At 40.3% G+C, this 26921-nt stretch overlaps 1 protein-coding gene and 1 pseudogene across 2 annotated transcripts in view; one reads left to right on the forward strand and one right to left on the reverse strand.

Moving 5' to 3' along the window:
• Positions 1 to 24643, forward strand: part of DCP1A (decapping mRNA 1A) — a 64701-nt gene extending 40058 nt beyond the window's left edge. Inside the window, exons 6-10 of one of the 2 annotated variants that reach the window (XM_090284020.1) lie at positions 5893 to 6006; positions 15174 to 15926; positions 18405 to 18470; positions 20219 to 20437; positions 20747 to 24643. In XM_090284020.1, coding sequence (XP_090140146.1) covers positions 5893 to 6006; positions 15174 to 15926; positions 18405 to 18470; positions 20219 to 20437; positions 20747 to 20827 — 1233 coding nt within the window. In that variant the 3' untranslated portion in view covers positions 20828 to 24643. The remainder of the gene's footprint in view (positions 1 to 5892; positions 6007 to 15173; positions 15927 to 18404; positions 18471 to 20218; positions 20438 to 20746) is intronic. The other variant, XM_090284021.1, reaches the window with a different exon arrangement.
• LOC150004843 (small ribosomal subunit protein uS8 pseudogene) lies at positions 12781 to 13132 on the reverse strand (annotated as a pseudogene).
• Positions 24644 to 26921: the final 2278 nt, after the last annotated feature.

Consider the following 26921-nt stretch of genomic DNA (forward strand, 5'->3'; position numbering starts at 1 on the left):
TCCCTTTGATATTTCATATAATAATTGCTTAGTGATGATGATGAGCTCCTTAACTTTACCTTGTCTGGGAAGCACTTCATCTGCCCTTCCATTCCAAATGACAGCATTGCTGGATAGAGTAATCCTGGTTGTGGGTCCTTGCTTTTCATCACATTGAATATTTCTTGCCAGTCCCTTCTTGCGTGCAAAGTTCCTTTTGAGAAATCAGCTGATAGTCTTATAGGAACCCCTTTGTAGGTAACTCTGCTTTTCTCTTGCTGCTTTTAAGATTCTCTCTTTATCTTGTGTCACCTTTGGTATTTTAATTATGATGTGTCTGTGTGGTCCTCCTTGGGTCTAGCTTGTTTGGGACTCTGTGCTTCCTGGACTTGTATGTCTATATCCTTCGCCAAATTTGGGAACTTCTTCATTATTTTTTCACATAAGCTTTCCATTTCTTGCTCTTCCTCTTCTCCTGGCACCTCTGTGATTCAGATGTTGACATGTTTAAAGTTGTCCCAGAGGTTCCTAAGCCTTTCCTCATTTTTTTCAATTCTTGTTTCCGCATTCTGTACTGGTTGACTGTTCTTTTCTTCCTTATGTTCCAATTCATTGATTTGAACCCTGGTTTCCTTCCTTTCACCATTGGTTTTGTGTGGATTTTCCTTTGTTTCATATAATATAGCCTTCACTTCTTTCCTTACACACTTGTCATACTTAAGCATATCTGTCAAGCCTGTGAGCATCTTTATCACTGGTGTTTTGAACTCTATGTCTCTTAGGTTGGCTATCTCCTTATTGCTTAGTTCTCCCACTGGGACCTTGATCTGTTCCCTCTTTTGGACCATACTTCTCTGTCTTCTCATCTTGACAGGCTCCTGTGTTTGTTTGCCTCTGTGTCTTAGGTAGAGCTGTCACACCTGTTACGTTGTAAGGGGTGGAGCCTTAGGTATTCTTCAGTACAGGGCAACCTGTTTCACCATGTTATAGTGCTGTATGTGGGGGAGAGGTCTGAGAGGGAACAATGCCACTTGCTCAGCAGCTGCCCCTTTTCTAGGCACTTCTCCCACCTCTGTATGGGACTGATGCCTCTCTAGCTGTTGCCCTGGCCATCATTTCCAGAATAGGTGGGTCTGCGGACGTTCTAGGATCATGGGGGCCCTTTAAACAAGCGGACTCTGCTGAGATGGGCAGTTTCTTCCTCCGCCCCAACCCCCACTGGTTTGCACAGTCAGGAGCAATGAGGCTTTATTTTCCCCTGGCTCTGAGACCATGAGCTGTGCGGTCTGGTCTGGGGCTGGAAGCACTCCCCAGGTGTCCCTCCCTAGTTTGTAAAATGTGTGACCATGCTTTCCACCGTCCTGCCACTGCTGCTGCTGCCACAGCACCATGTTCTCTCCACTCCTCCTACCTGTCTGGATGAGTATTTCTTCTTTGTATCTTTGTTTGTTGGACTTCCATGCAGTTCTATTTCTGGAACTTCTGGTTGTCTTTAGTTTTGAGGTAGCTGTACTCCTTAGTTGTAGAGGGAGTCACAGTGTGTCTGTCTAGGCCTCCATCTTGGTTAGAAGTCTAAAAGTTCTTTTATAAATTCTGGATATTAACCCCTTATCAGATGTATTAGCAAATATGTTCGTTCTCCTATTCAGTGGGTTTTCTTTTCATTTTGTTGATGATTTCCTTTGCTATGCAAAAACTTTTTAGTTTGATGTAGTCCCGTTTGTTACTTTTCTTTTGTTTCCCTTGCCCAAGGAGATATATCAGAAAAAAATGTTGCTATAAGAAATGTGCAAGATATTACTGCTTATGTTTTCTTCTAGGATTTTTATGGTTTTAAGTCCAACCAACTTCCCTATTTTTATGTAAAGAAAGGTAGCTGAAACCAGTCCTTTATAATCGTCCCATTCTGAGTTGCTCCTAGTCGGGATTTATAATCTTGGATTTTGGCAGAGGTTGTTTATTTGGGGTTTTGTTGTTGTTGTTGTTATTTTTAAGTTAATTGAAAAAAATTTTAAACCCAGACTTTCTTGTTCTGAAAAAAAATAGGAGCACCATTATTTTCCTATTATGTAAGCAATACATATAAATTACAAAAACTTTTATATTTAAAAATTACAGTAAAAGAAAAAAGTCATAATTCCACTACCTAGAAATAATCAGTTTTTTAAAATTAGAATTTCTTTTTTTTTTTTTTTTTTTTTTTTAGTTAATTTGTTTGCTTATTTTTAGAGAGAGAGGAAAGGAGAAAGAGAGGAAGAGAAACATCATTGTGTGGTTGCCTCTCACTCGCGCCCCCAACTGGGGACCTGACGTGCAACCTAGTCATGTGCCCTGACTGGGAATCAAACCAGCGACACCTGGTTCGCAGGCCAACGCTCTATCCTCTGAGCCACAGCTGCCAGAGCTAGAGATAATCACTTTTAATGCCTTGTATGTATCCTTCCAGAAATATATATAAATATGCCTCAGTGTGTGTGGTGTATTTGTATATACTAGTTTTATTAACTAGTTTTAAAAGTAGTTTTTATTAACTGTTTTGTAACCTGTTTTTCCCAAAGAGTAACATCATTTTGACAATAACTAACTACATAGGGAGTCCCTGTGAGATTTCATTTAGTAAAATAAAAGTGTTGTGATGTTAATATCTGTGTACTTTTCTTTCTGTGCCTTATGTAAACAATACCCTAGATTTTCCTGATTCTTTTAAAAATTCAGAATATATCCTAGTAGCTTCCTAAGACATCAGGTACAACATTTTCTTTCAAGATAAGTTACTTAAAATGGAATTGATAGATCAGTCGATTTTGGCTTTTATTTTTTTATTTTTTTAATCCTCACCCAAGGATATGTTCACTGATTTTAGGGAGAGCGAGCAAAAACACCAATGTGAGAAACATCTATTGGTTGCCTCCCACATTCTCCCCAACGTGGGATCAAACCTGCAACCTTTTGCCATACAGGACAACACTCCAACCGAACCACCTGTCCAGGGCCAATATTGACATTTTTAAGATTTTTAGCAAATACTGTTAAATCTCCCTTCAAAAGGTTTGTCTCTTAATCATTTCCCTCAAGCCTCAAAGATACTGGGAACTGTCATTAACAAAAAAAATCAGAATAAATCTTCCAGGAATGTCCCAGCAATGCTCTTCTTCCTGGCCCCTGAAAGGCACAAGGGGGAGCCCCAGAGCCTCCAGACAGCAGGAGTGGGGGAGAATGAGGTCTACATTCCACCATTCAGGAGCAGCAACCCAATACAATTCAGTTCCATGCATTTTCCATAATGTGTTGAGATTGGTTGATGGTGATGTACAAAGAAATATGTTAGAAGATATTTCATAGGTTTTCACAGACTACTTCACCTCTATTTAAATGGGTAACACTGCATAAGTGGTTTTCTGAAATAATATAAGGGGTAAGGCATTTAAATAGAAAAAATTCATATCATTCATTCATTTAACATTGGAGTATCTACTCCTGTGCTAATCACATCCACTTACTGTATGCTATCAAAAAAAATTAATGTCTAGACCAGTGGTTCTCAACCTTTCTAATGCCACGGCCCTTTAATACAGTTCCTCGTGTTGTGGTGACCCCCAACCATAAAATTATTTTCATTGCTACTTCATAACTGTAATTTTGCTACTGTTATGAATTGTAATATAAATATCTGATATGCAGGATGTATTTTCATTGTTATAAATTGAATATAATTAAAGCATAGTGATTAATCACAAAAACAATATCTAATTATATATGTGTTTTCTGATGGTCTTAGGTGACCTCTGTGAAAGGGTCGTTCGATCCCCAAAGGGGTCACGACCCACAGGTTGAGAACCACTGGTCTAGACTGTGAAGCTTAAGGCTTTTTTTTTTTTTAATCTTGAATGTTCTAAACTGTTTTTGTTTTCCATTTTGACATGGATAATGCTCACCAGATGTGGGATTAGATAACGCAAATAGAACTTAAGTTTCCAAAAATTTAAAAATCGCCCTGGGTAGTGTGGCTCAGTTGGTTGGAGCATCATACCGCAAACCGAAAGGTCACTGGGATTTGATTCCTGGTCAGAGCACATGCCTAGGTTGTGGTATTAATGCCCTGTCAGGGCACATACGAGAGGCAATCAATCAGTATTTCTCTCTCACATGAATCTTTCTCTCCCTCTCTCCCACCCTTTCCCTCTCTCTGAAATTAGTGAGAATGTCCTTGGGTGATGATAAAAAGATAATGATAAAAAAATAAAAATTCATAATTCCATCTTTTTGTAGGATTCTGTTTAAGAACGAAATATTTTCACTTTATGTTATATACAAGTTAACAGGAATTTTGTAACATTTTATGACTTTTATCATCTGTAATTATGATGTTTAGAGACCTAAAATTTAGTTTAATTTATAAGGCTATATGATGATTACAAAAAATAATTGGGAACAATTGATCATCCAAATGCCAAAAACAGAAAAATGAACTCCAACCTAAATGTTAATACCTATAATATAAATCAACTCAAAATGGATCATAGATCTAAATGTAAAACATAAAATGATAAAAATTTAGAAAAAAGATCTGTTTACTATATGACCCAGGTATCACTACTAGATATTTACTCCAGAGAAATGAAACTTTTGTCCACACAAAAACCTATGAATGTTCATATAAGCTGCATTTATAATCACCGAAAACTGGAAACAACACATGAGTCCTCCTATGGGTGAATGGTTAAATAAACTATAATGTAGTCATATCATGGAATACTACTCAGCAGTAAAAAGGAATGAACACTCCTGGCTGCTGTGGCTCAGTGGATTGAGCATCGGCCTGCGAGCCAAGTGTCACTGGTTTGATTCCCACTCAGGGCACATGACTAGGTTGCACATCAGGTCCCCAGTTGGCGCGAATGAGAGGCAACCACACAGTGATGTTTCTCTGCCTCTCTCCTTTCCCCTCTCTCTAAAAATAAATAAACAAACAAATAAGTTATTTTTTTAAAAAATGAATAAACACTAATATAGAACAGCTGAGATGAATCTCAAAGGCCCTATACTAAGAGAAGGAAGCCAGAATTCCAGTTTTTACACCTTTCTCAAAAGGACAGCCCTGGCTAGTGTGCCTCAGTGGATTGCGTGCCAGCCTGCAAACCAGAGGGGGGTCCCTGGTTCAATTCCTGGTTGGGACATTTGCCTGGATTGTGGGCCGGGTCCCCAGTTTGGGGTGTGCCCGGGGCAGCCACACATTGATGTTTCTCTCCCTCTCTTTTTCCCTCCCTTCCCCTTTCTCTAAATATAAATAGATTTTTTTTTTTTAATATTGTAAAGGACAAAAGCTACAGTGACAGAGAACAGATAACTAGTTCCTAAGAGTACAAGTCTGATTAGAAGTATAAGGGAGTTTTGGGGGGTGATAGAGCTATTTTATGTCCTGATTACGGTGATGGGTACACAGAACTGCACATCCCATAAAAGATTAATTTTACCATATGTTAACTTAAAAGAGACCTTTGTACCTATATGAAAAGATGGATGTTAGTTGAACCTATTGTGATAATCATTTCACAGAATATGTAGATCAGTCCATCCTGTTGTATGCCTTAAACTTATGTAGTGATGTATGTCAATTATTTCTCAAAATCGGGAGGACATTTTTTTAATGGAAAAGTATATGTAATAAAGTAATGCCATTGGCTTTTCCTTAAAAGGATTATGAAAATAACAATTGTTGCTGATATTATTGTCTAAAATGAAGTGCTTAACTTGCTAGAAATTTTATTGTATAAGTTACATGAGGCTCCAAAGCAAAACGTTTGGATCTTTTTCTTGTTTTTCAAGTAGCACTTCTGATAACCTCAATTGCTATTTTGTGAGCCAAATAATAGCAAACTTTTTCACATGATATACTTTTCCTTTTAATTTAAGAATCAGATGGGCGACTCAAATATCTCCAGCCCTGGGTTACAGCCAAGTACTCAGCTCTCCCATCTGGGAAGCACTGAGACTCTAGAAGAGATGCCGTCCGGGCCACAAGATAAGGTTTGTACAGCTAAAGTCCTAGCTTTGTCCAAGATAACAAAATACAGAGTAACATTCTGTAAGAATTTTAATGCAGTACATACAGGTTTGATTTGTCATTTATCTGCCAAAGTATGTATGGGCAGCAACATAATGACATCTACTCATGTCATTGCCCCTGGTCCATGTAAATGCCTTTCATCTGGATTTTGTAGTACCCTCTGTCTGGTTTCCAGCTTTTGCCCTTGCCACTCCCTTTCCTATTCTTAACCCAACTACCAGAGAAATCCTGGCAAAATGTAAGTTAGATTATGGCATTCCTCTGCTTAAATCTCTCCAGTGGTGTCCCATCTCACGCAAAAGCCAAGGTCATGGCAGTGGCCCATGAGGCCCTACTTGATCTGGCCCCCCCCTATCCTGGCCTCATCTTCTGACTCTCTGCCTTGCTCACTTGGCCCCAGCCTTGCCTGCTCTTTTGCCTTACCACAAATGTGCCAGACTTGCTCCTACCACGGGACAGGTTCTTGGACTTGTTGTTCCCTTGACCTGGAATACTTTTCTCCTCTACATGGCTTGCTCCCTTTCTTCCTTCAGGTCTCAAGTGTCCTCTACTTAGGTGAGGCCTTCTCTGACCTTTCTATTTTAAATAACAATTCTTCCCTATCCTGCTGTGCTTTATTTTCTCCCTCAGATTCCTACCCAGCTAACGTGGTTTGTGGTTTTCGTATACATTCATTGTGTCTCCTCCCCAACAGAATGTAAGCTCCCTGAGGACAGGCAATTTTTGTCTTCCTTGTTCATAGCTGTAGTCTCAGCATCTAACATTGTAAATATTTGTTGACTGAATTAGTTTTCTTTATAACTGATGGCTTGATAAGTGAACAGATAGTAAGTAAAGCTCAGTTTTTTAATTAAACCTTTTGTTTTGAGGTAAGTATAGATTCACATGCAGGTCTTAAGAAATCATACAGAAATGGGTAGATAGTGTCAATATCCATGTAGCCTCTACCCATTCCCCCATTGATAACAGCTTGCAGAATATAGTACATTGTCACCGCTAGGATATTAACACGATCTACCCATCTAGTTAACATTTCCCCAGTTCCATTTGTATTCATTTGTGTATGTGCATGTATATATTTAGTTCTGCACAATTTTTATATATAAATATGAATACATGTATTGTAGCTTTGTGTATCCACCTTCAAAGTCAATATACTGAAGACTTCCATCACCGCAAGGATCCTTTGTGTTGCCCTTTTAATATTATTTTTAAGATTTTATTTAATTATTTATAGAGAAGAGGGGAGGGAGAGAGAAAGGGAGAGAAACATCGATGTGTGAGAGAAACGTCAATCGGTTGCTTTCCACATGCTCACAACCCAGGCATGTGCCCTGCTCAGGAATTGAACCAGCAACATTTTGGTTTACTGGACAGTGCCCAACCCACTGAGTCAAACCAGTCAGGACTGCCCTTTTATTATCACACTGCCTTTCCTATCATAGCCTTCCTACCTTCTCCCCTCCTTTTATCCTTAACCCCTAACAGCCACTAATCTGTCTTCAGTTCTATAAAGTTGTCATTTCAAGAATGTTATATAAGTGATACAATTCACTCATTGAAGGACTTCTGTGTTTTTATTGGGTTGGCCAAAAAGTTCGTTATATTTTTTTCTGTACCATGTCTCTGGTAGTGTGCTTAGTTGTGTTTAACTTCATTTGAAATAATTTGGTTAGATTGTATTATGACAGCTGTCATATCAGCATACAATTTTTAAAAAATCAAAATTGGTGAATTTTTGTATAGCCATTTTAATGTTGAAGATGGAAGGAAATATGCAACATTTTCAGCATATAATGCTTTATCATTTTAAGAGAGGTAAAAACATTATAGAAATGCAAAAAAAGATTTGTGTAGTGTATGAAGAAGATGCTGTGACTGATTGAACATGTCAGAAGTGGTTTGTGAAGTTTCTTGGTACTATTGATATTTTGGCCAAACAATTCTTTGCTGTGGGGCTGTGTTATGCATTGGAAGATGTTTAGCAGCACCCCTGACCTCTACCCACTAGAAGCCAACGGCGGGAGATAGCCGACATACTCATAGTATCCAAATCAATAAAGTTATTGGTGAAAATGAAAAATGTATCTTTTATTTTCAGAAAAAACTAAATGGACTTTTTGGCCAATCCAGTTGGTTTGGGCTATTACAGATAAAGCTCTTTGAGTATTTATGGGCAGGTTTTTTACATAAAATTTTACTTCTTTGGGGAAAATGCCCAGAAGTGCAAATATTGGGTTATTTGGTTATTGCATGTTTTAGTTTAATAAGAAACTGCCATATTGTTTGCCAAAGAGGCTGTACCATATTGCATTCCCATCAGCAATTTGTCCATATTGTTTTTAGCTATTTAGATGATAATTACAGCCCTGGCTGGTTTGGCTCAGTGGATTGAGCGTCGGCCTGCGAGCTAAGTGTCGCTGGTTCGATCTTCCAGTCAGGGCACATCAGAGAAGGAAAACTCTGACTCCAAAAAACCTCCGCTGCCTTGCGGCATACCTCTTCAGGGGAAAGGCTAAGGGAGTAAACCCCGACAGAAAATCCAGAGCTGGAGTCCCTAAGGCGGTTTGACGTTGTAGTCAACACCGGCAACTCCTGCGGCGCACCTGAAACCAAGCTGTATTGACTCCGTCTTTCCCTTGGATCCCTCAGCTGCGAAGAGAGGGGGGGTCTGCTGCATGGGCAACAGCAGACCCTCCATATCACCCTGCCCAGGCTCTGTAGCTTCAGCTTCACTGCAGAGGACACTCCAGCGTCATCGCAAGATGTCGATTCAACACGGGAGGAGACAGATACCGTGTCACTCCCGAGTCGGACTGCACAGCCATTCTCGGCGGTGCAGATAGACTCTTAAGAAGCTACACCATCGTCTCTCGAGACGGACGGCTGCCGACGAGATGATAATTACCATAAACCAGATGTTGTATACTATATTCCTATACTCCATTTTTACTCTATTAGTATTTAGGATCCTCAAGGTCAAAAATACATATTAAAAGTGGTACTATGTAAAATTTATTTTTTTGAAATATGTGTGTTGAGAGAAGAAGGGAAGAAAGGATCAGGGTTCCTAGATTTCTCTTGGTCTGGTTTATCAGCCATCAGTGTTCAATTGGTCAGTCAGTTCCCTTTTCTTTCTGAATCATGGGGTTAAGGATTCTTGCATTGTCTTAACAGTTATTATGAGACCCAAATGAAAACTTGAACCAAAAAAAATGCCTAAAGAACCATAAAGTACTGTTCCTTGAAAGATGAAAGATGAGTGTGACAAGCCATAGGTGCTCAGCCTTGTATAAAAGCACCAGTGGTGGGTCAGTAGACAGACTTCAAGTGGTGGGCACTCAGAATTGTCCTCTCTAATGCGAATAATGCTGATGCTGTTATTTTTTTATTTCTCACATACATTTAAACTTCCATTTTATAAACCAAAGTGGCAAAATTCTGTGAAATACTGAGTTATGAATATTGTCAGAAGCCATGTGATTAATTAAAATTAGCTTAAATGCATAATCAGTACCTACAGAGATAGTACATTTGTTTCATAACACTGCCATCTAGTGCTGAGAAATAATGCTCTCAAGCCTTAGTGGTATTGAATTCCAATTCCGTTTCATAATTCATGTATTAAAATTCCCTTGGGACTTTCCCTAGTAGATTTTGTATTTTTTTTATTCCATGGTTAAGATTAGTGCATAGTTTCTTGTGTATTCAGTTTATTTACCAGGTAGGAGATCTGAGATGGGCACAATAGAGCCCATCTCAGATACAAATACAAAACTATAAGCAGTGACAGCTGTGGGGTGAGGAAGGGACCATGTAAAAGCTGACACAGTATATTAGAATTCTGTCATGCACCACGTATGCGGTCACTCGCTGAATTCCATCTCCCAAGGGAAATGGTCAGACTAACATTCAGTTTTCATGAGGCAACATAAAACTCAGAATCCAAACTTGAAGCATATTCAGACACAAGGGAAGAATAAAATTTCTCCTTTTCTGTGGATGATGGAAGATGAATCCATGAATAAAAAAGCCCAGCTGCTAGAGAAATATAGCCAATTTTTCTTGTCATAGGGTCTTCCCAGGTGCAGAGACTGTAAAGCTTTTGGGAGGTTGTGTGGAGAAGCGTGCTCTGCTTACTCAGCGTCTTGTGACTGATTCAGCCAGTTACATATTTTCAGAAGTTGTTACATTTTGACCTGTAGCCGCTTTAGTTATTCAAGTGTAAGCTGCACCTCTTTTCCAGAAGTTAATATCACCATTCATTTGATTAGGTAACCTATAGTCTGCTTAATTGATATCTCACTGTGGTGGCCTAATGGTAAGAATGTGGACTACATTGTTAGAACTAGATTAGAATCTGGTTTTATTGTTGTACTTGGGCATCATCTAAAATGGCAATAATGCCCTGGCTGGTGTGGCTCAGTGGAATGAGCACTGGCGTGTAAACCAAAGGGTCACCAGTTTGATTTCCAGTCGGGGCACGTGCCTGCATTGCGGGCCAGTCCCCAGCTTGGGGCACGTGAGAGGCAACCACACATTGATGTTTCTCTCCCTCTATTTATCCCTCCCTTCCCCTCTCTCTAAAAAGAAATAAATAAAATTAAGTAAAAATAAAACACAATGGCAATAATAATAGTACTGCCCTCACCAATGAATAAAGTAATGCACCTTGTGTGCATAGCACAGGGTCTCCCATAAAGTGAGCATTGTCTATGATAACTTATTGCCATCACACCATCATTTATTCCTCCTTATGGGAGATACCTCTGAAACCCGAATGCTTTACCACACACCCTACTCCAGAGAAAGTGTGAGAATCTGTTTCTGACCTGGCAGAAGTTGTAGACAGGCAGCATTGGGAAATCTGTAAACTGTCTGCTTTTGCAGTACAGGTTCAGGGTTCTGCCATATAGTTTCATTTTTTATTATGAAGTAGATTTAAAACCATTAGAAATACTTACTTTTTAAGTGTAAGTGTAGAATCATTCCAAATGTAAATGCAGGACATTTTAATTGTTCAAAAATTGATTGCTGATCCACTAGACAAGTAAAAATTGCTACCCCAGATCATGCCATTCTTTTTTTTTTTTTTTTAATTGATTTTAGAGAGGAATGGGGAGAGAGAAACAGAAACATCGATTTGTTTTTCCACTTGTTTATGCATTCATTGGTTGATTCTTGCATATGAGTAGGGATCAAACCCATAGCCTTGGCGTATCAGGACAATGCTCTAACCAACTGAGCTACCCAGCCAGGTCTTGGATTATGCCATTTTTGAAGCTTAAGGTGTAATTCGTGGTGAGGTTTCTCCATGTCCTATTGTTGGATTGCTCCTTTCCTTATAACATAAAAATAGTATTCTTATCTAGGAAAGACTTAAGGTTTTCTGCAGAGTAGTCCCAGTATGGTCTGTGTTTTTACAAAGCATTTATATATCAATGTTGGTTTCTGTCCATATATATGAGAGTATATTTATGTACATATATAATAGAATGTGGTGGTTAAGAGCTACATAATTTACATTAATGAATAAAATCAGTGTAGTTTTTGAGCACTTTTTTTGCCAATCGTCTTGATCATTTTGTTCTAAACATAATGTGTATAAAAAAGAATAAAGTCAACTCAAAAATAGGCAAAGTGCTTGAATAGACATTTCTCCTAATAAGATATACAAATGGCCAACAAGTATTGGCAAGAATATGGAAAAATTGGAACCCTCTTGCATTGCTGTAGTAATGTAAAATGGTACAGTAGCGATTCCTCAAAAAGTTAAATGTAGAGTTATACTATATGATCCAGCAATTCTGTTCCTGGACATATACCCAAAACAATTGAAAACAGGGATTAAAACTGATACTTCTACACGAATGTTCATAACAGCATTATTCACTATAGCCAAAAGATAGAAACAACCCAAGTATCAATCATCAGATGAGTGGGTAAACAAGATGTGGTATATGCATGCAGTGAAATGTTATTCAGCCTTAAAAAGGAATGAAACTGACATGCTACAACATGGATGAACCTTGAAAACACGCTAAGTGAAATAAGCCAGTCATAAAAGGACAAATATTATATGATAGTACTTTATATGAGGTACCCAGAATAGGCAAATTCATAGAAACAGTAGAATTAAGATTATCAGGGGCTGTGTATGGGGTAGTAGGGGGAGGAAAAAAATAGTTATTCAATGGGTACAGAGTTTCTGTTTGAGTTAATGAAGAAGTTCTAGAAATAGCTGGTAGTAGTTACACAGCATTATAAACGTACTGAATGTCACTGAATCTTCACTTAAATATCGTTGAAATGGTAACTTGTGTTATGTCTATTTTATCATACTTCTTAGAAATGGGGCAGTGGGTATCTATACTTATCAATAGATATTTATGATGCCAGGGATCCAAAAGTGAGTAAATCACAGTGGGAAATGGAACCTATACATTCTAGTACAGTTAGGTGGCCTGGACAGAAAGAGACGTCTGTCCCATGTGAGAATTCATTGTCTATTTTGAATTACATTGAATGGATTTGAGTTGTTACCTAGTGAGTTTTAAACATGTCTTGAATGACTCCTTACATCAGGGAACAACAGGGTAGTTTATGATAGTACAGCCCTGATATCCCATCAGGTAGTTTTGTTTGTTTGTTTGTTTGTCCATTGAGGCATTTTATCTGCACATATGTATTACATCCCCAGAAAAAGAATCCCAGGATTTTCCCTCTGTGCGTTTTCATCTTGCTTCTTCGTGGTCCATGATGCCCACTGAGGTTGTCAGTACAATGAAACCAAACTGACTGGATGGAAGCAGGTTGTTCTACCATTTTTCTAGCTCTTTAAGTTGCACACCAAATCTGGGGCTGATTACTCCACAGTTGTTCAACCTGCCCGTGAGGTTCACAACAATCTTCCCAGCTCTGTGGTCATCGATAATTTCAAATTTGCCAATGTAACCATGCTTCATCATCACAGTTAGAAACCGAACAATAACTTTGGAGCATGGCCTGCTAAGAACCTGGTGCGTGCCTCTTTTCAGCATTGTTGATACTCTTGAAAGCATCGGCCAGGACATTTATGTGCACCATTATGGCCGCACAGAAAAATGGCGGAAAGAGCCATCAAGTGGTTTTGTTGTTACAGTATTTTGCATTGTGGGGGTATGAAATTCCAAGGATTTGATGAATTTCTAATATCTCAACATTTTTGATGTTCTTTAAAACATAACACAGATTTATTCTGATCGATATTAAAGACTACATATGATAATAATAGCTAGCTTCCATTTACTGAATGCAAGTTGGGCACCAGACATTATATTGAGAATTTAATTCTCACAACAGGTCTGTGAGGTGATTACCATAGTTGCCCCCATTTTTCAGGTGAGGGAACTAAATACAAAGATTATATTATATAATTTTCCTACTTAAAAGCTGGGAATTGAACCTAAGTATCTTTGATTTCAGACCATAAGCTCTACAATTTTTTCAGAAGTAAAAATGTGAGATTAAACCATACAATATTGTCTGCATTTTTTCAGATGTCAGTGCTGCCTTACATTTGAAGTGGGATTCTGAATCTAGAAGGTAGTCTCACTGCAGCATTATTAGTGGGGAGCCTAAACTTGTGATTTGAGAATTCCTTCACTTAAAAAAAAAAAAACTCATCACATTAATTTCCACAATATGTTAGATTTTAAATATTAATAGAATTGTATTTATTGAATTTTTTTAGGATGAAATTGTTTGGTATGAAATTGCAGTTCTTCACAGCTGGAGGAGGCTTCTGCCTCAACTACAGTTCCTTTGCACCACCTGCATCCTCCTCACACCTGCCCTGCCTCTGCTGCCCAGCAGCCCTTGCTCCTCACCAGCAGCGCTCCCTTCACTTCTGTCCCTCAGGCAAACTGCCCCACATCCTCTCTCCTCACAGCCCTCCCTCCTCCCTCCTTGATAAAGCATCCCAGCCCTCTCCCCTTAAGAGCCTGCTGCCAGTAAGCCTCCTCCCCCTTCCTTTCCCTGTACCCACCATTGCAGCACAATGCCCCTGGCATCTGGGAAACTCAGCAGTTACTTGTCAAATGGATGAAACAAATATTTTCCTGGGAAAAACTGAGCTCATTTTTCTGTTAAATGTGATCATACCATAGAACTATCATGATTATACTTCACGTGCAATTGCTTTAGCCTTTATAGACTTTTTGAAGCCCTGAAAATCATGTGTTTCAGTGAATTATTTTTTCCATATAAACATCCAAACAACTAAGTAGTCCACACACATTAGAAATAAAGCTATAAGTTGAGGCCACTTGTATTTTCAGAGTACTTAGGTTTGTCTCCCACTGGAACATAAGCTCTAGTAGGACTTTTTTGTCACTCCCTGCTCTTTTCCTTGGGCCCAGGTGAGAGCAGGACCTGGCACCCTGGATGTGGGCACCTGAGTAAATAAAAGCTAAATGAATAGGCAACACTGTGTGGAGGTGCAGGAAAGCTTGACTACTTCTCCTTCAAATCATTGCAGTGGTGCCAGTAAGCCAGATCAGAAATATATATGTAAATTTAACATTTTCAGCCTTAAATGCTTTGGTGTTTCTTAAGGATTCTGTGATTTGGGAGTAGGATGAGGAATGGCCTGTTTATTTTAAATGGTTACATTTATTTTCTGGTGTCTGAGACCCAGTCCTCAAGGTGCAGTGCCTAGCTTTTTATCAAGACCCATGAAAATAAAGGTAGAGTAACTTGATCAGCATTAGGTCCTTCTTTCTTCCTGAGTGTATTTCCCGACATGTGTTTCTAACATGCAAGAGAAGGCACGATTAACTTTGTAATAAGGTAATTGTCCTTTGACCTGATCTCAGTCTTTGCCCAGGAAAAAAAAAGTGAATTCTAACATTATCATCTGGAGTCCATAAAATTTTAATCTTTTTACTAATGAAGATTTCTACCCACCAACTTACGGAGACAGATGCACCTTAGCCTTTATTGCTAGTACCTCTTCAGTTTGTTCCATTTTATTCTCCTATTCTGTCATGCTTGCTTCTGCAAACTGTTTTTGGTTGATGAAAAAGAAGTTTAATTACACTGGGTTGCAAGAGATTACTGTCATTGAGTGGTTTGATTTGTTTTTTAGTCTGCTCCATCTGGACACAAGCATCTGACAGTGGAAGAATTATTTGGAACCTCTTTGCCAAAGGAACAGCCAACAATTGCGGGTGTGGATTCGGAAGAAGTAGAGAGGCTGCCAGGAGACGCCTCTCAGAAAGAGGCCAGCTCATTCCTACCATTTTCCTTTGAGCAGTCAGGAGGAACCCTTCAGTCAGAAAACCTTGGTGTCCATCCTGCTGCCCATCACTCCGTCCAGCCTGAAGTCACCTCCCCGGTGCTGATCACTCCCGCCTCTATCTCACAGTCCAATGAAAAGCAGGCTCCAAGCTATGCGATCCCGTTGTGCCCTGGGCTAAGTCCCACTCTACCAGCAGAAGCGCCTACTGCACAGGTTCCAGCCAGCTTACCCCGAAACACCACCATGATACAGGCAGTGAAGACCACACCTAGACAGAGGTCTCCACTCCTGGGTCAGCCAGTCCCTGAGCTGAGCCATGCCAGTCTGACTGCCAGCCAGAGCCCGTTCAGGGCCCCACTGAGCGTGACAAATACCGCTGGAACATCCCTCCCAAGCGTTGATCTTCTCCAGAAACTCAGGTTGACCCCACAGCATGACCAAATACAGACACAGTCGCTTGGGAAAAGTGCAATGGCACCCAGCTTTTCTCCAGCAGCCGGCCAGCTGGCCACACCTGAGAGCTTCATTGAGCCTCCCCCTAAGATAGCAACAGTGAGAGTCTCCACCACCCTGAACAACATGGTGCTTGCTCCCCTTCAGGTACTAGCAGGAGGGTGGGTGCTATAATTGAACGGGATAAAACTGTAAAGACCATGATTTTGACTGACATGAGACAGAGTCATTTTATTTTACTTTATTTTAAAGATTTTGTTTATTTTTACAGAGAGAGGAAAGGAGGAAGAAGGGGAGAGAGACATTGATGTGCAAAAGAAACATCGATCAGTTTCCTCTCACACGCCCCCAGTCGGGGATCTGGCCTGCAACCCAGGGATGTGCCCTGACCAGCAACCTTTCAGTTTTCAGAATGACACCCATCCCACTGAACCACACCAGTCAAGGCTGAGACAGAGTTATTTTAAAGAGATAGCTATTAGACCTGGCTGCTGTGGCTCAGTGGATTGAGCGTCAGCCTGCAAGCCAAGTGTCGCTGGTTCGATTCCCAGTCAGGGCACGTGACTAGGGGGCACAAGTGAGAGGCAACCACACAGTGATGTTTTTTTCCTTCTCTTTCTCCTTTCCCCTCTCTAAAAATAAATAAATAAACAAATAAATTATTATTTAAAATTTTTTTTTTAAAAGATAGCTATTGAATATATCAGGGGCTAGAAGAAAGGAGAAGTCAAAAGTCCTGTAGTAAACAACCCAATTGACAAATGGTGTTAAAATGCAATTCTACTTCCCAAAATTATTCCTTGATAAAAGCTAAGAAACTTTGTATTTTCCTCTCAGGATATATATTTTAGGGTTTTTTGTTTGTTTTTTTCTGATAGTTCCAGAAGTCCTCATTTGACCCAGGACCACTCAGATCCAAATTATCCCAAACTTTGATCAATTCCCAATTCCCTCAGTACTCATTCAGTGTGTCTCCTTTGTGCCAGGCACGTTAGGATGCCATAAGAGCATCCCAGGTTTGGCGTTATGAGGTCAAATAAAGCTTCCTAGTGAAACTAATGTTCAGCTGGGATCTGAAAGCTGAGTAAAAATTAGCCAGACTTTTCCTAGAGGTGTGAAAAGTGTTTGAGGAAAGGAGAATAGCATGTGGAAAGGCCTGGGGGTGAGAAGGCATTTGCTAAACTCAATTGTAGGGTGACTGGATCTACCGTAGAAAAGAACTTGGGGGAGTTGGTATTGGTTGATGAGCAAGACTTTGTAAACTGTGTTACAGAGTTAGAGCTTTGTCCTCAGAGCCCTGGAGAATCTTTCAAGGGCTTTGAGGAAAGGGTGGCATGCTAGGAAAGGAGAAGACAAGCAGGGTGACCCATCAGGGAGGAGGCTGTGGCAGTCACCCAGGCTTGACTTGATGGAGGCCTGAACATGAGAATGTGGAAAAATGGATTTGTTGAACAGTATGATTAGTGGGACTTCATGGCAGATTGGGAATGAGGGTGGTGTTCAGATCTCAGCTGAACATCAGTTTCACTAGGAAGCTTTATTTGACCTCATACCTCCAAACCTGGGATGCTCTTAGGGCACCCTGCTGTGCCAGGCACAAGGCAGATGCTCAGAGTACTGAGGGAATTGGGAAATGAGTGATTTATAATGTTGGTGAGTTGCAAGATCACAGAACTGAAAGGAGATAGAACCAATGTGTATTGGTTACATTTCAAGGTCTTAGCCTCATGCCCTTTAATAATAACCCCCAGTCTTAACATTTTACTAAATGATGTTTAGAAGAGCCCATCATACTAATTGTATATTATTTCTTAGTCAGTGGGATATTTTGTTTCACACTTTCGAAAGGGGAAATTTAGTATCTTGGTTACATTATTAAATTGTCATTTTGGGCCATTTCTGTTGAGCTTCTCTGCATTCAAGTAGGGGAGAGAGTGTCCTATTTAATAGTTGAGTCTTATGCCCTAAAATGTGCCTGCTGCCACAGTTCCTGTTGCTCTGGAAGTGCAGCTGTCAATCTTGAATGCTACCCCCTCCAGATTTTGACCTCTGGGAGAGCTCCCTGCTCTCTAGCGTGCCTCCTTTCAAGGGAAGCTTACCCATGTGTACATTTTCACTTACATGGCAGTATCGAATTTTAGGGCCTGGGGCTTCAGTATATTTGCTCTACAAGTTCTTTCTCTCCCAGTGAATGAGGACAAAATTTAGCATGTGTAAGTGTGACTCTGTTTAGTACCATTACCAAATCAAGCACTATGCTGCCAGGATCTTGCATCTCTGCAGACTCAACAGCAAAAATATGCTTGGGCTGTCTCCAGCTCTTATAGGAGCTATCTGTTCCAGCTTTTTCCTTAGAGACACCTTAAAGGCTTTGCACATACCTCCTTGGAGAACTGAGTGGGGAAAGGGTCTGGCTCTGTCCAGACACTCTCATCCTGTAGTCACATCGTTAGTTGCATTGTCACAAGTTCCTGTCAGCCTCTTCCCTCAGAAATCTAGGGGCTAGTCAGTGTGAATTATTGCTCATGTTTCCTGCTGGCTAACTTAACGTTTTTCCCCCAGTAACTATGAAATCTTCATTGAAATGTGCCACATCTGTTCATCTTTCTTTTTTAAATGTTGCAGTCTATGCAGCAAAACCAGGATCCTGAAGTGTTTTCCCAGCCAAAGGTGTTATCCAGTGCCATCCCGGTAAGGACTCCCATTTTCTAAAGAACACATTATGTTTAAGTTCTGCAGGGTGTGAAATACTTGAGTGAAAAGTTTTAGCTTTCAAGCCTGTGAAGATACTCCCTCATAGGTCAGGCTCCTCCTGTTCACCCAGAGTCCCTGCCATGACCCTCTGTAGACCTGGCGTCATCTCTCTGTGTGGATATCCTCCCTGACTGTGTGTACAAGAGCAGTGTCAGCCACAGAGTGGACATTCACCCTGTGAATGGGTGACTACTGAGAGCACATCAGCCTGGTTCTCTGAGCAGGAAGTAGTCTTTGCCCTGAAAAAGCTACGATGTCCCAGTTAACAGAGGACAGCGTCTCTTCCTGCTACACTGCTCTCATTGGCCTCCAACGTTCTGACAACAAAGCCTCCCAGGCCTGCATGTTCTGCCCCTTGCTTGTCCTCCCCTGCCCCATATTTTAAAATTTGTCCCCACCCTCCATCACCACCAACTGTGAAATGCACACTTATTTTTTTCAGTTCCTAAAATTTTACGTTCCCATTTGTCTTTGAGCCTTTGTACCTCTCCTCAAGTCTCAGATCTTAAGCTAAAGCCAGCTTCTGACTGGTCTTGTCAGCCAGTCATTTCTGTACCTTGTCCTGCTACATGGTGATCGGCAGGAGCTCTCAGCCTGGTGCTACACCAACAAAACAAGTTAAATGGCTCAGACCCCAAACCATACCCCAGAACTGTGGCAGGCTCTATGTTACTTATACATGAGGAGGGTGACAGGAGGAAGAGACATGGGTATCTCCAGGGGCGGATTTAACAGCACACTCACCAGGCGCGCACCCTGGGCCCCAACTTCTGAAGGACCCCACAAAACCCCAACTTTACACTTTTTTCTAATGACACCAAGTTTGGTTTCATATGTGCAATTTTAATTACGTACAAGTTGTAAACTTGCGGGACCCTTCAGAAGTTGGGGCCCTTCAGAAGTCGGGGCCCAGGGCGCGCGCCTGGTGCACCCACCGTTAAATCCACCTCTGGATATCTCGTTAATTTTATCAAGTGTGAGAATTATTTAAAATACTGATTATTACTAGTTAAGTGTGTTCTGATGGTTAGTGTTACTATCTTAGAAACACCTCTAAATGGGGGAAGGAGGTAGATGTTCATTAGAAAGAAATCGTTATCTTTGATACCTGCAGTGGTACGGTAAATTAATTGAACACTACAAAAGAAACTAATGCTTATGCTACTGGATTTTTTAATTCTCTTTTTATTGAAGTAAAGTTTACATATAATAAAATGCAGATTTTTATGAGTTTTGACAAACATGTACCCCTTGAGTAACCCCACCCAATCTCTATATGTAACATTTCCATCACCCCAGAATATTCCCTGTGCCCTTTTCCAGTCATTTCCCTGCCCCTCCCCATATAAAAACTTTACATTTTAATTTATCATAGCATTGTTCTTATGTGCATACCATGCCAGCTATTTGTCATATTCCCCTTCTGTGATGATAGGACTTGGCTTCCCATAACAGCTCTACAGTATTCTTATCACATAAATGAGCTCTTCCTCCTTTAGATAACAGGCTTCCTAACCAGACGTAAAATGCTGAAATGCTTCTACTGAATGCTAATCTGAACTCCAGAGTTACGTTGGACTCCGCTCCAGTCTCCTGCTACTTATCGGGTTATCAGGCATTTCCTACTTTGAGCCTGGCTACTGGCTTCTGCTCTTTAGTACACAATGACCATTGTTCCCCCGCAGGTTGCAGGCTCTCCACTGGTTACTGCAACAACCACTGCAGTGTCTTCAGTCCTGCTGTCCCCAAGTGTTTTCCAGCAGACAGTTACAAGGGCCACCGACCTAGAGAGGAAAGCAAGCTCCCCTTCTCCTCTAACTGTTGCAGCATCAGAAACTCAGAGAAAGCCTTCCATTATTCTCAGCAAGTCTCAGCTCCAGGATACATTAATACATCTAATAAAGGTATGTAGGATATCAGTTCAGTCTTTGAATTTTCATTCTTTAATTTTAAAAAAAATGATAAGTTCTTAGAAATTAGGTCATAAAGTAAATTCAGGACTAACGGGTAGTAATGTTTTCCTCTTTCTGAGCATATACTCCTGGTGGAAAAATATCTGAGCAAATTCCAAAATATTAATCATGGTTTTTTTCTGGGTGGTGGAGTGATTCTTTGGGTGACTAGTTATACAAATCATTTATACAGCTTTTTTTCCTAAGCTGTTATCAAGAACTTAGTTCTGAGGAGGTAACTGACATCACCATCTCTTCCAGAATGACTCCAGCTTCCTCAGTACACTTCATGAAGTCTACTTGCAGGTTCTGACCAAGAACAAAGACAACCACAGCCTATGACTGGAGCAGAAATCAGTCTGAAGACGGAATGTCAACCACAGAAACAAATAGGCCTCATCATGGAAACTTCTAAACAAGACAGAGTTTTGAGAATCCTGAAATTGAGCCTATGAGAAAGAGACTCATTTCCTAAGAATGTTTTCCAAGTGACGTTCTCAGTGATAATGGAGGTTTCACTGTGAAGCATCACCAGCAGACCTTTGTTTTGAAAAAAAAAAAAAAGACCATTGTGTTAAATTGCGTGGGTGTTTTCATCAGCTATAAGCAAGTATGTGAAATAAGGAGTCTTGATTTTCAGCTGCTTTCACTTTCGAGGTCTTAGGGAGGAAGTCTCACCAGCCTTGCAGCAGTTAAGAGTTCAGCCCAGTCTGTACCCCTTTCCTCCTCTGTCCCCCTAGAAACGTGAGCATTAGGCTGATAGTCAAGTTCTGAACAGAGCAGAAGTCAGCTCTGTGCAATGTAGCTTGAAGCTGTAAGGATCAGAGTTTAAATTGGCAAGTTAGTACTGATTTGTTCAAGTGAAGTATATTTTCTACAAATGCCTCATTTGGACCTTTAAAGTTCTGAAAGTTGTGTTTTGTTTTTAGGTGTCCTCAGTGCTGACGTGCAGCAGGCCCCTGGGGTCCTGCCAGGCCCTGTGGTGGTGTGGGAGCAGGCACGTCACTCCTTGGAAGCAAAGGCTGGGGCTAGTAAATCTCAAATTTCTATCAGAAATCCTCACTTTAAATCAAACTCTCCAGTGGTTTTGAAAATGTTACGTTTGTGTGTGAAGCATAGCCTTATTTTCCTTTTCTGTGTAAACACAGAAGTCATTGTTGATTGTTTTCCTTAACACTTTGACAAAGGACCAGTGGACCAATCTGACAAAGCCATTCTGGTTCCATTCCTCGTGTCTACTGAGAATAATTTTGAAGCTATGCAGAAAAGGGAGCTGTTACTCACATTGCCCTTACTTTACTGTAGTATGTGGATTTAAAACAAAGTGAAATTCAGAACTTTATCAATGTATTCCTAGGCTGTGAGTACTTTTGCAGCCCAAAGTGTGAAAATATGTAAAGATGCTTTGTTATGCTGCTATTAATCTGCCATGATTTATATTTATTCTTTTATGGCATGTAATGGTGATCAGTAATATTTTAATGTAGACTTTGATTTATTTCAGCAATAGTAATTTTAAGATATTCTTTGAATGAAAGTGTCTTCGTTTCTATGATACAGGTCCTTTTGTAGTATTTAACCAATTAAGATGCACTGCTTACTTTTCTGAGCACTATTTAATGATTGGGTAAGAACCCAAGTGGCTCAACCAGCTAGCATAAGGATTAGCTGTGAATAATGCTGACAGGTGTGATGGTTCCTCGGGAGCAATCAGTTAAGCTTTAATGGTAACTCAATCGTAAGTCCTTAGATTTTTTTTCTAGCTGAGATTTTAGAAAATTACTTGTGAGTTACATACTTGTTTTAGTTTGGTCTTAGTTTTTTAGCAAGAACGCTTTGTTGGGTTGGCTTTTGATAATCTAAACATGGGCAACTTTTCTGCTTCTCAATTTAGTGTCTTCTATTGCATCTACCTAGTTATGTGTGAATTGTGCAGAAGTCAGGAAACCTTGTAAGTTCTCAGACTCAATTAGGAATAGTTTGTTTACAAAGGTAGTGTGTAAATTCAGCAACCAAAAATGAATTGCTTGTGTATCACAGGGAAAGAGAAAAGTAAGGTATGGAGTGTTACTGACACCGGGAGACGGTTTCCAGGGAGCCACATGACTGTTCTCAGAAACAGCTGCACCAGTAGGTTTGATCACACTCCAGGCATAGTCTCAGTGGGCTCTGGTAAACAGAAAAATCAAGGGATTCTTGTTGTAATAGACATTTTAATTGAAATGATGACTTGAGTATGAATAATATTAAGGGATTTACAAGAGAATATCCTAAAGAGGGTCTGTAATCAGATCTGTTCATTTTCATCCTTTAATCCAAGGGAATAAATATGACAGGTGGTGAAGACTCTGTGATAAGTTTTCCTTAATGTGAAAGTAAACTTTTAAGTGCCCAAGTCATGGAGACTTGAAAAGGGTATGCCTGTTTCAACTTCCAGATTTATATATTCAAAGCATTTATTTGAAGTTCCGAAGCCAGAAGTTCACCATCATGATTACTAGGAAGTTTAGGCCAGAATGAGTTCCTAGAAAAGTCAGGCCAAGCCTGGATAATTGAACTTGGATACCGCTGGCCCAAGAGTCACAGTTCAGTTGCCTTATTCCTCTTTCAGGCTCACTATCCAGAACCTCATGCTAGCTTGAGTTGCATGTTTACATTGCTACAGTGTCTTTACTGGAACCTTAGTTGAATCATAACAGACACCAAACAGATGCTTATTGCTAGGTTTTGCAGAGCTCCAGGTGACTTGCATTTAGGCCGCTCTGCCTATGTGTGTGCCCACCCCGATCCCCGGGGTGGGGGATGGGGGGGGTACTGCTCTTCTGTTACAGTTCATGTGATGTCTTTGAATGGACTCCTGCACCTCCAAACAACCTTGTTCTTTAAGGCAGAGGCTCCTGAGATTTGTAAGGTGTGACTTTGAATCCTAAGTTTTCAAATGACTGTCAGTGTCAGGAGAAGCATTTCTTGCTGTCTGCATGTGCATGTCCACAACTTGCCTTCTAAGGCTTTTGGGCCATCATCACAGTGGTGTTTTGTTAAGAGCCTAAGTGGACCTGGGTCCTTCTCTGCCAGAGGATGCACAGGCTTTGTTTAGGGTATGTCTGACCCAACTTTGCATGTCAAACATTTGTTCTTTTTTCTGCCTATGTTTTCTTGTAAAATTACAAACCCCATCTCATCCTCTACTAGGTAAATATTTTTAAACAGTGCAGCTTTATTACTCTCCTCCCCAAAGAATGTAGTTTGAAATTTTCTCATTTTGGTAGTAGAGGCCATAACTGCCATTGTATTACTAATAATGCAACATGAAATTGAAGGTGCCTAACTACTTTTAAAAAAAAACAAAATCAGCCATCATACTGTAACTCTGGGCAAAATGTAGAAACAAGAGGAATGAGGTGGCACAGGCACGCGTGGGCCCAGTCCATGTGGGTGAAGACAAGGAATCACAGGAACGTGTGTCCTGCATTCTTGCTGCACATTGCTGCTGAGCATGTGTTTCTTTCTTACCTTTGGTTTTATTCACTTGTACTTGAAGTAACTTGTGCCCTGTGTTTTCAGGTATCTAAAATGTTAAGATCTGCACCAGGTAAAGCAACTGACCCTGGGCCTTTGAAAAGCTGTGCTTGAGAACATTACCCTGAGTGCCCTGGGGCCTCAAGGAGCCTGTTTTTTCAGCAAGAAAGATGTGTGCAATGTTTCACTTGGTTTTGTATTTGATTTGATACCTTCGTTAAATGCTGAGATGCAATATTCTTCACTTGAGAGTGGGGAAAATGCAAAATTGTTTTCCTTTTATCTGTGATTCCTTAAACATGTTTTTAAAGTATGTGTTCTCCTAAATGGTTTTTTATTCTGTGTTACTGCTTTGGGCGAGTGGCTCTCATGACTTTCAGTGTACCAGACTCAGCTCCTGGAAAGGTGGGGGCGAGCAGCTCTGGAATTACAGCAAGGTTTTTGTTCCATGAGCGCAATACTGCATCATTAACATTTTTAAAGGTATGAATTTTGTACCATCTCTGTATGTTTGCAAATATTAAGTTATTACATGTTTTCGAATGAGCATTTTTCATCCTAAATTTTATATGTTTGCAAATATATTTTTTTAATAAAAGTTCAAAACCAAGTTTTAGCACCTAATAAATTTTAGTTGTGTTTTCAATTTATAGAAATGGAATCTTTTGAATGAGTTGTTCCTCTTTGCCAGAGCCTAATACTAGAGAGATGGGGTGGGGTGCGAGAACAAGGCTGACAAAACCCATGTCTACCTATGTCCAGCCTGTTCCGGTCAGCAAGGTCACAGGCCACACAGAAGCCTCAGATGAGTGGACAGCTAAAGAATTCCATCTCTTCCTCTAAGGCAGCGGTTCTCAACCTTCCTAATGCCGCGACCCTTTAATACAGTTCCTCATGTTGTGGTGACCCCCAACCATAACTAAAGCATAGTGATTAATCACAAAAACAATATGTAATTATATATGTGTTTTCTGATGGTCTTGGGCGACCCCTGTGAAAGGGTAGTTCAACCCCCAAAGGGGTCGCGACCCACAAGTTGAGAACCGCTGCTCTAAGGTTTCCCCAGGTGGAGGATACAGTTCTAATCACAGCCAAAAACATAGTTTATAGGGGACTTTACAGTTTGGGTCATTTCCCAAATTCACTCCATTCATGTGTTTTTGTTTTTGTTTTGTTTTTTTTAATTAAGTATATTTTATTGATTATATTGTTACAGTAGTTCCAACATTTTCCCCCTTTGCTCCCCTCTGCCCAGTACCCCCTCTTCCCTCCAGCAGTTTCACCCCCCCTTGGTTCATGTCCATGGGTCATGCATGTAAGTTCTTTGGTTTCACCCTTTCCTATATTCTTAAATTTCCCCTATTTTGTACCAACTGATTATGCTTCTTAGTCCCTGCACCATTTCCCCATTTCTCCCCCTCCCCCCTCCAAGCTGATAAGCCTCCAAATGATCCCCATACCTATGATTCTGTTCCTATTCTGGTTTGCTTAGTTTGTTTTTGTTTTTATTTTTTAGATTCAGTTGTTGATAGTTGTGTGTTTGTTGTCATTTTAGTGTTCATAGTTTTCATCTTTTTTTTCTTAAGTAAGTCCCTTTGACATTTCATATAATAAGGGCTTGGTGATGATGAACTCCTTTAGCTTTACCTTGTCTGGGAAGCACTTTATCTGCCCTTCCATTCTAAATGATAGCTTTGCTGGATAGAGTAGTCTTGGTTGTAGGTCCTTGCTTTTCATCACATTGAATACAGTAGTCCCTCTCTATATTGTGGTTCACTTATCGCAGCCTCACTGCATCGCGGGGTTTTTGTAAATACATTTAATTATTTATCACGGATTTTTCGGTATATTGTGGGATTTTGCGGTACTGTATACGTATGTTGTTAAAAGTTACGTAGGTTTAAGAGTATGTTTAAGAACATAAGTAGTGTTTATAAAAGTGTGAGAAAGGTTAATAAGGGAGTGGGAAAGGTTAATAAGGGACTGGGAACGGTTTATAAGTGTGTGGGAAGGGTTTATAAAGCCTTGAAATATATATAAATACTAAAATAAATGTAAGGTTCCTACTTCGCGGACTTCACCTATTGTGAGGGCGTCTAGAACGTAACACCCGCAATATGTGAGGGAATACTGTACTTCTTGCTAGTCCCTTCTTACCTGCAGTGTCTTTTGAGAAATTAGCTGATAGTCTTATAGGCACCCCTTTGTAGGCAACTCTCCACTTCTCTCTTGCTGCTTTTAAGAGTCTCTATCTTTCACCTTTAGCATTTTAATCATGATGTGTCTTGGTGTAGTCCCCTCTGAGTCCAGCTCGCCCGGGACTCTCCATTCTTCCTGGACTTGTATGTCTATTTCCTTTGCAAAATTTGGGAAGTTTTCCTCCATTATGTTTTCATATAAGTTTTAAATTTCTTGCTCTTCCTCTTCTCCTTCTGGCACCCCCGTGATTTGGATGTTGTCATGTTTAAAGTTGTCCCAGAGATTCCCAACCCTCTCCTCATTTTTTTCAATTCTTGTTTCCTCATTCTTTACTGATATGTACCTGGGAATGCTTCCAGGTGTCCCTTCTGACTTCTTAAAACGTGTAACTGTGCTTTCCACCAGCATGCTGCTGCCGCCACTGCTGCTACCACCACCACACCGCGTCCTCTCCGCCCCAACTCTGCCTCTCCTACCTGTCTGGATGAGTATTTCTTCTTTATATCTTTGTTGGACTTCCATGCAGTTTGATTTTCTGGAACTTCCGGTTGTTTCTAGTTTTGAGGTAGTTGTATTCCTTCTTAGTTGTGGAGGGAGACACAGCATGTCTGTCTATGCCTCCATCTGGGCCGTAAGTCCATTCACATGTATTGAGCTATCATTGTGTGCTAGGCTTCTAGGACGATATGGAAGGAAAGGGAATGAGGGAAGTAAAATG

The sequence above is a fragment of the Furipterus horrens genome, unplaced genomic scaffold (assembly GCF_987537825.1).
Source record: "Furipterus horrens unplaced genomic scaffold, mFurHor1.1.pri manual_scaffold_7, whole genome shotgun sequence".
Classification (NCBI taxonomy): Eukaryota; Metazoa; Chordata; class Mammalia; order Chiroptera; family Furipteridae; genus Furipterus; species Furipterus horrens.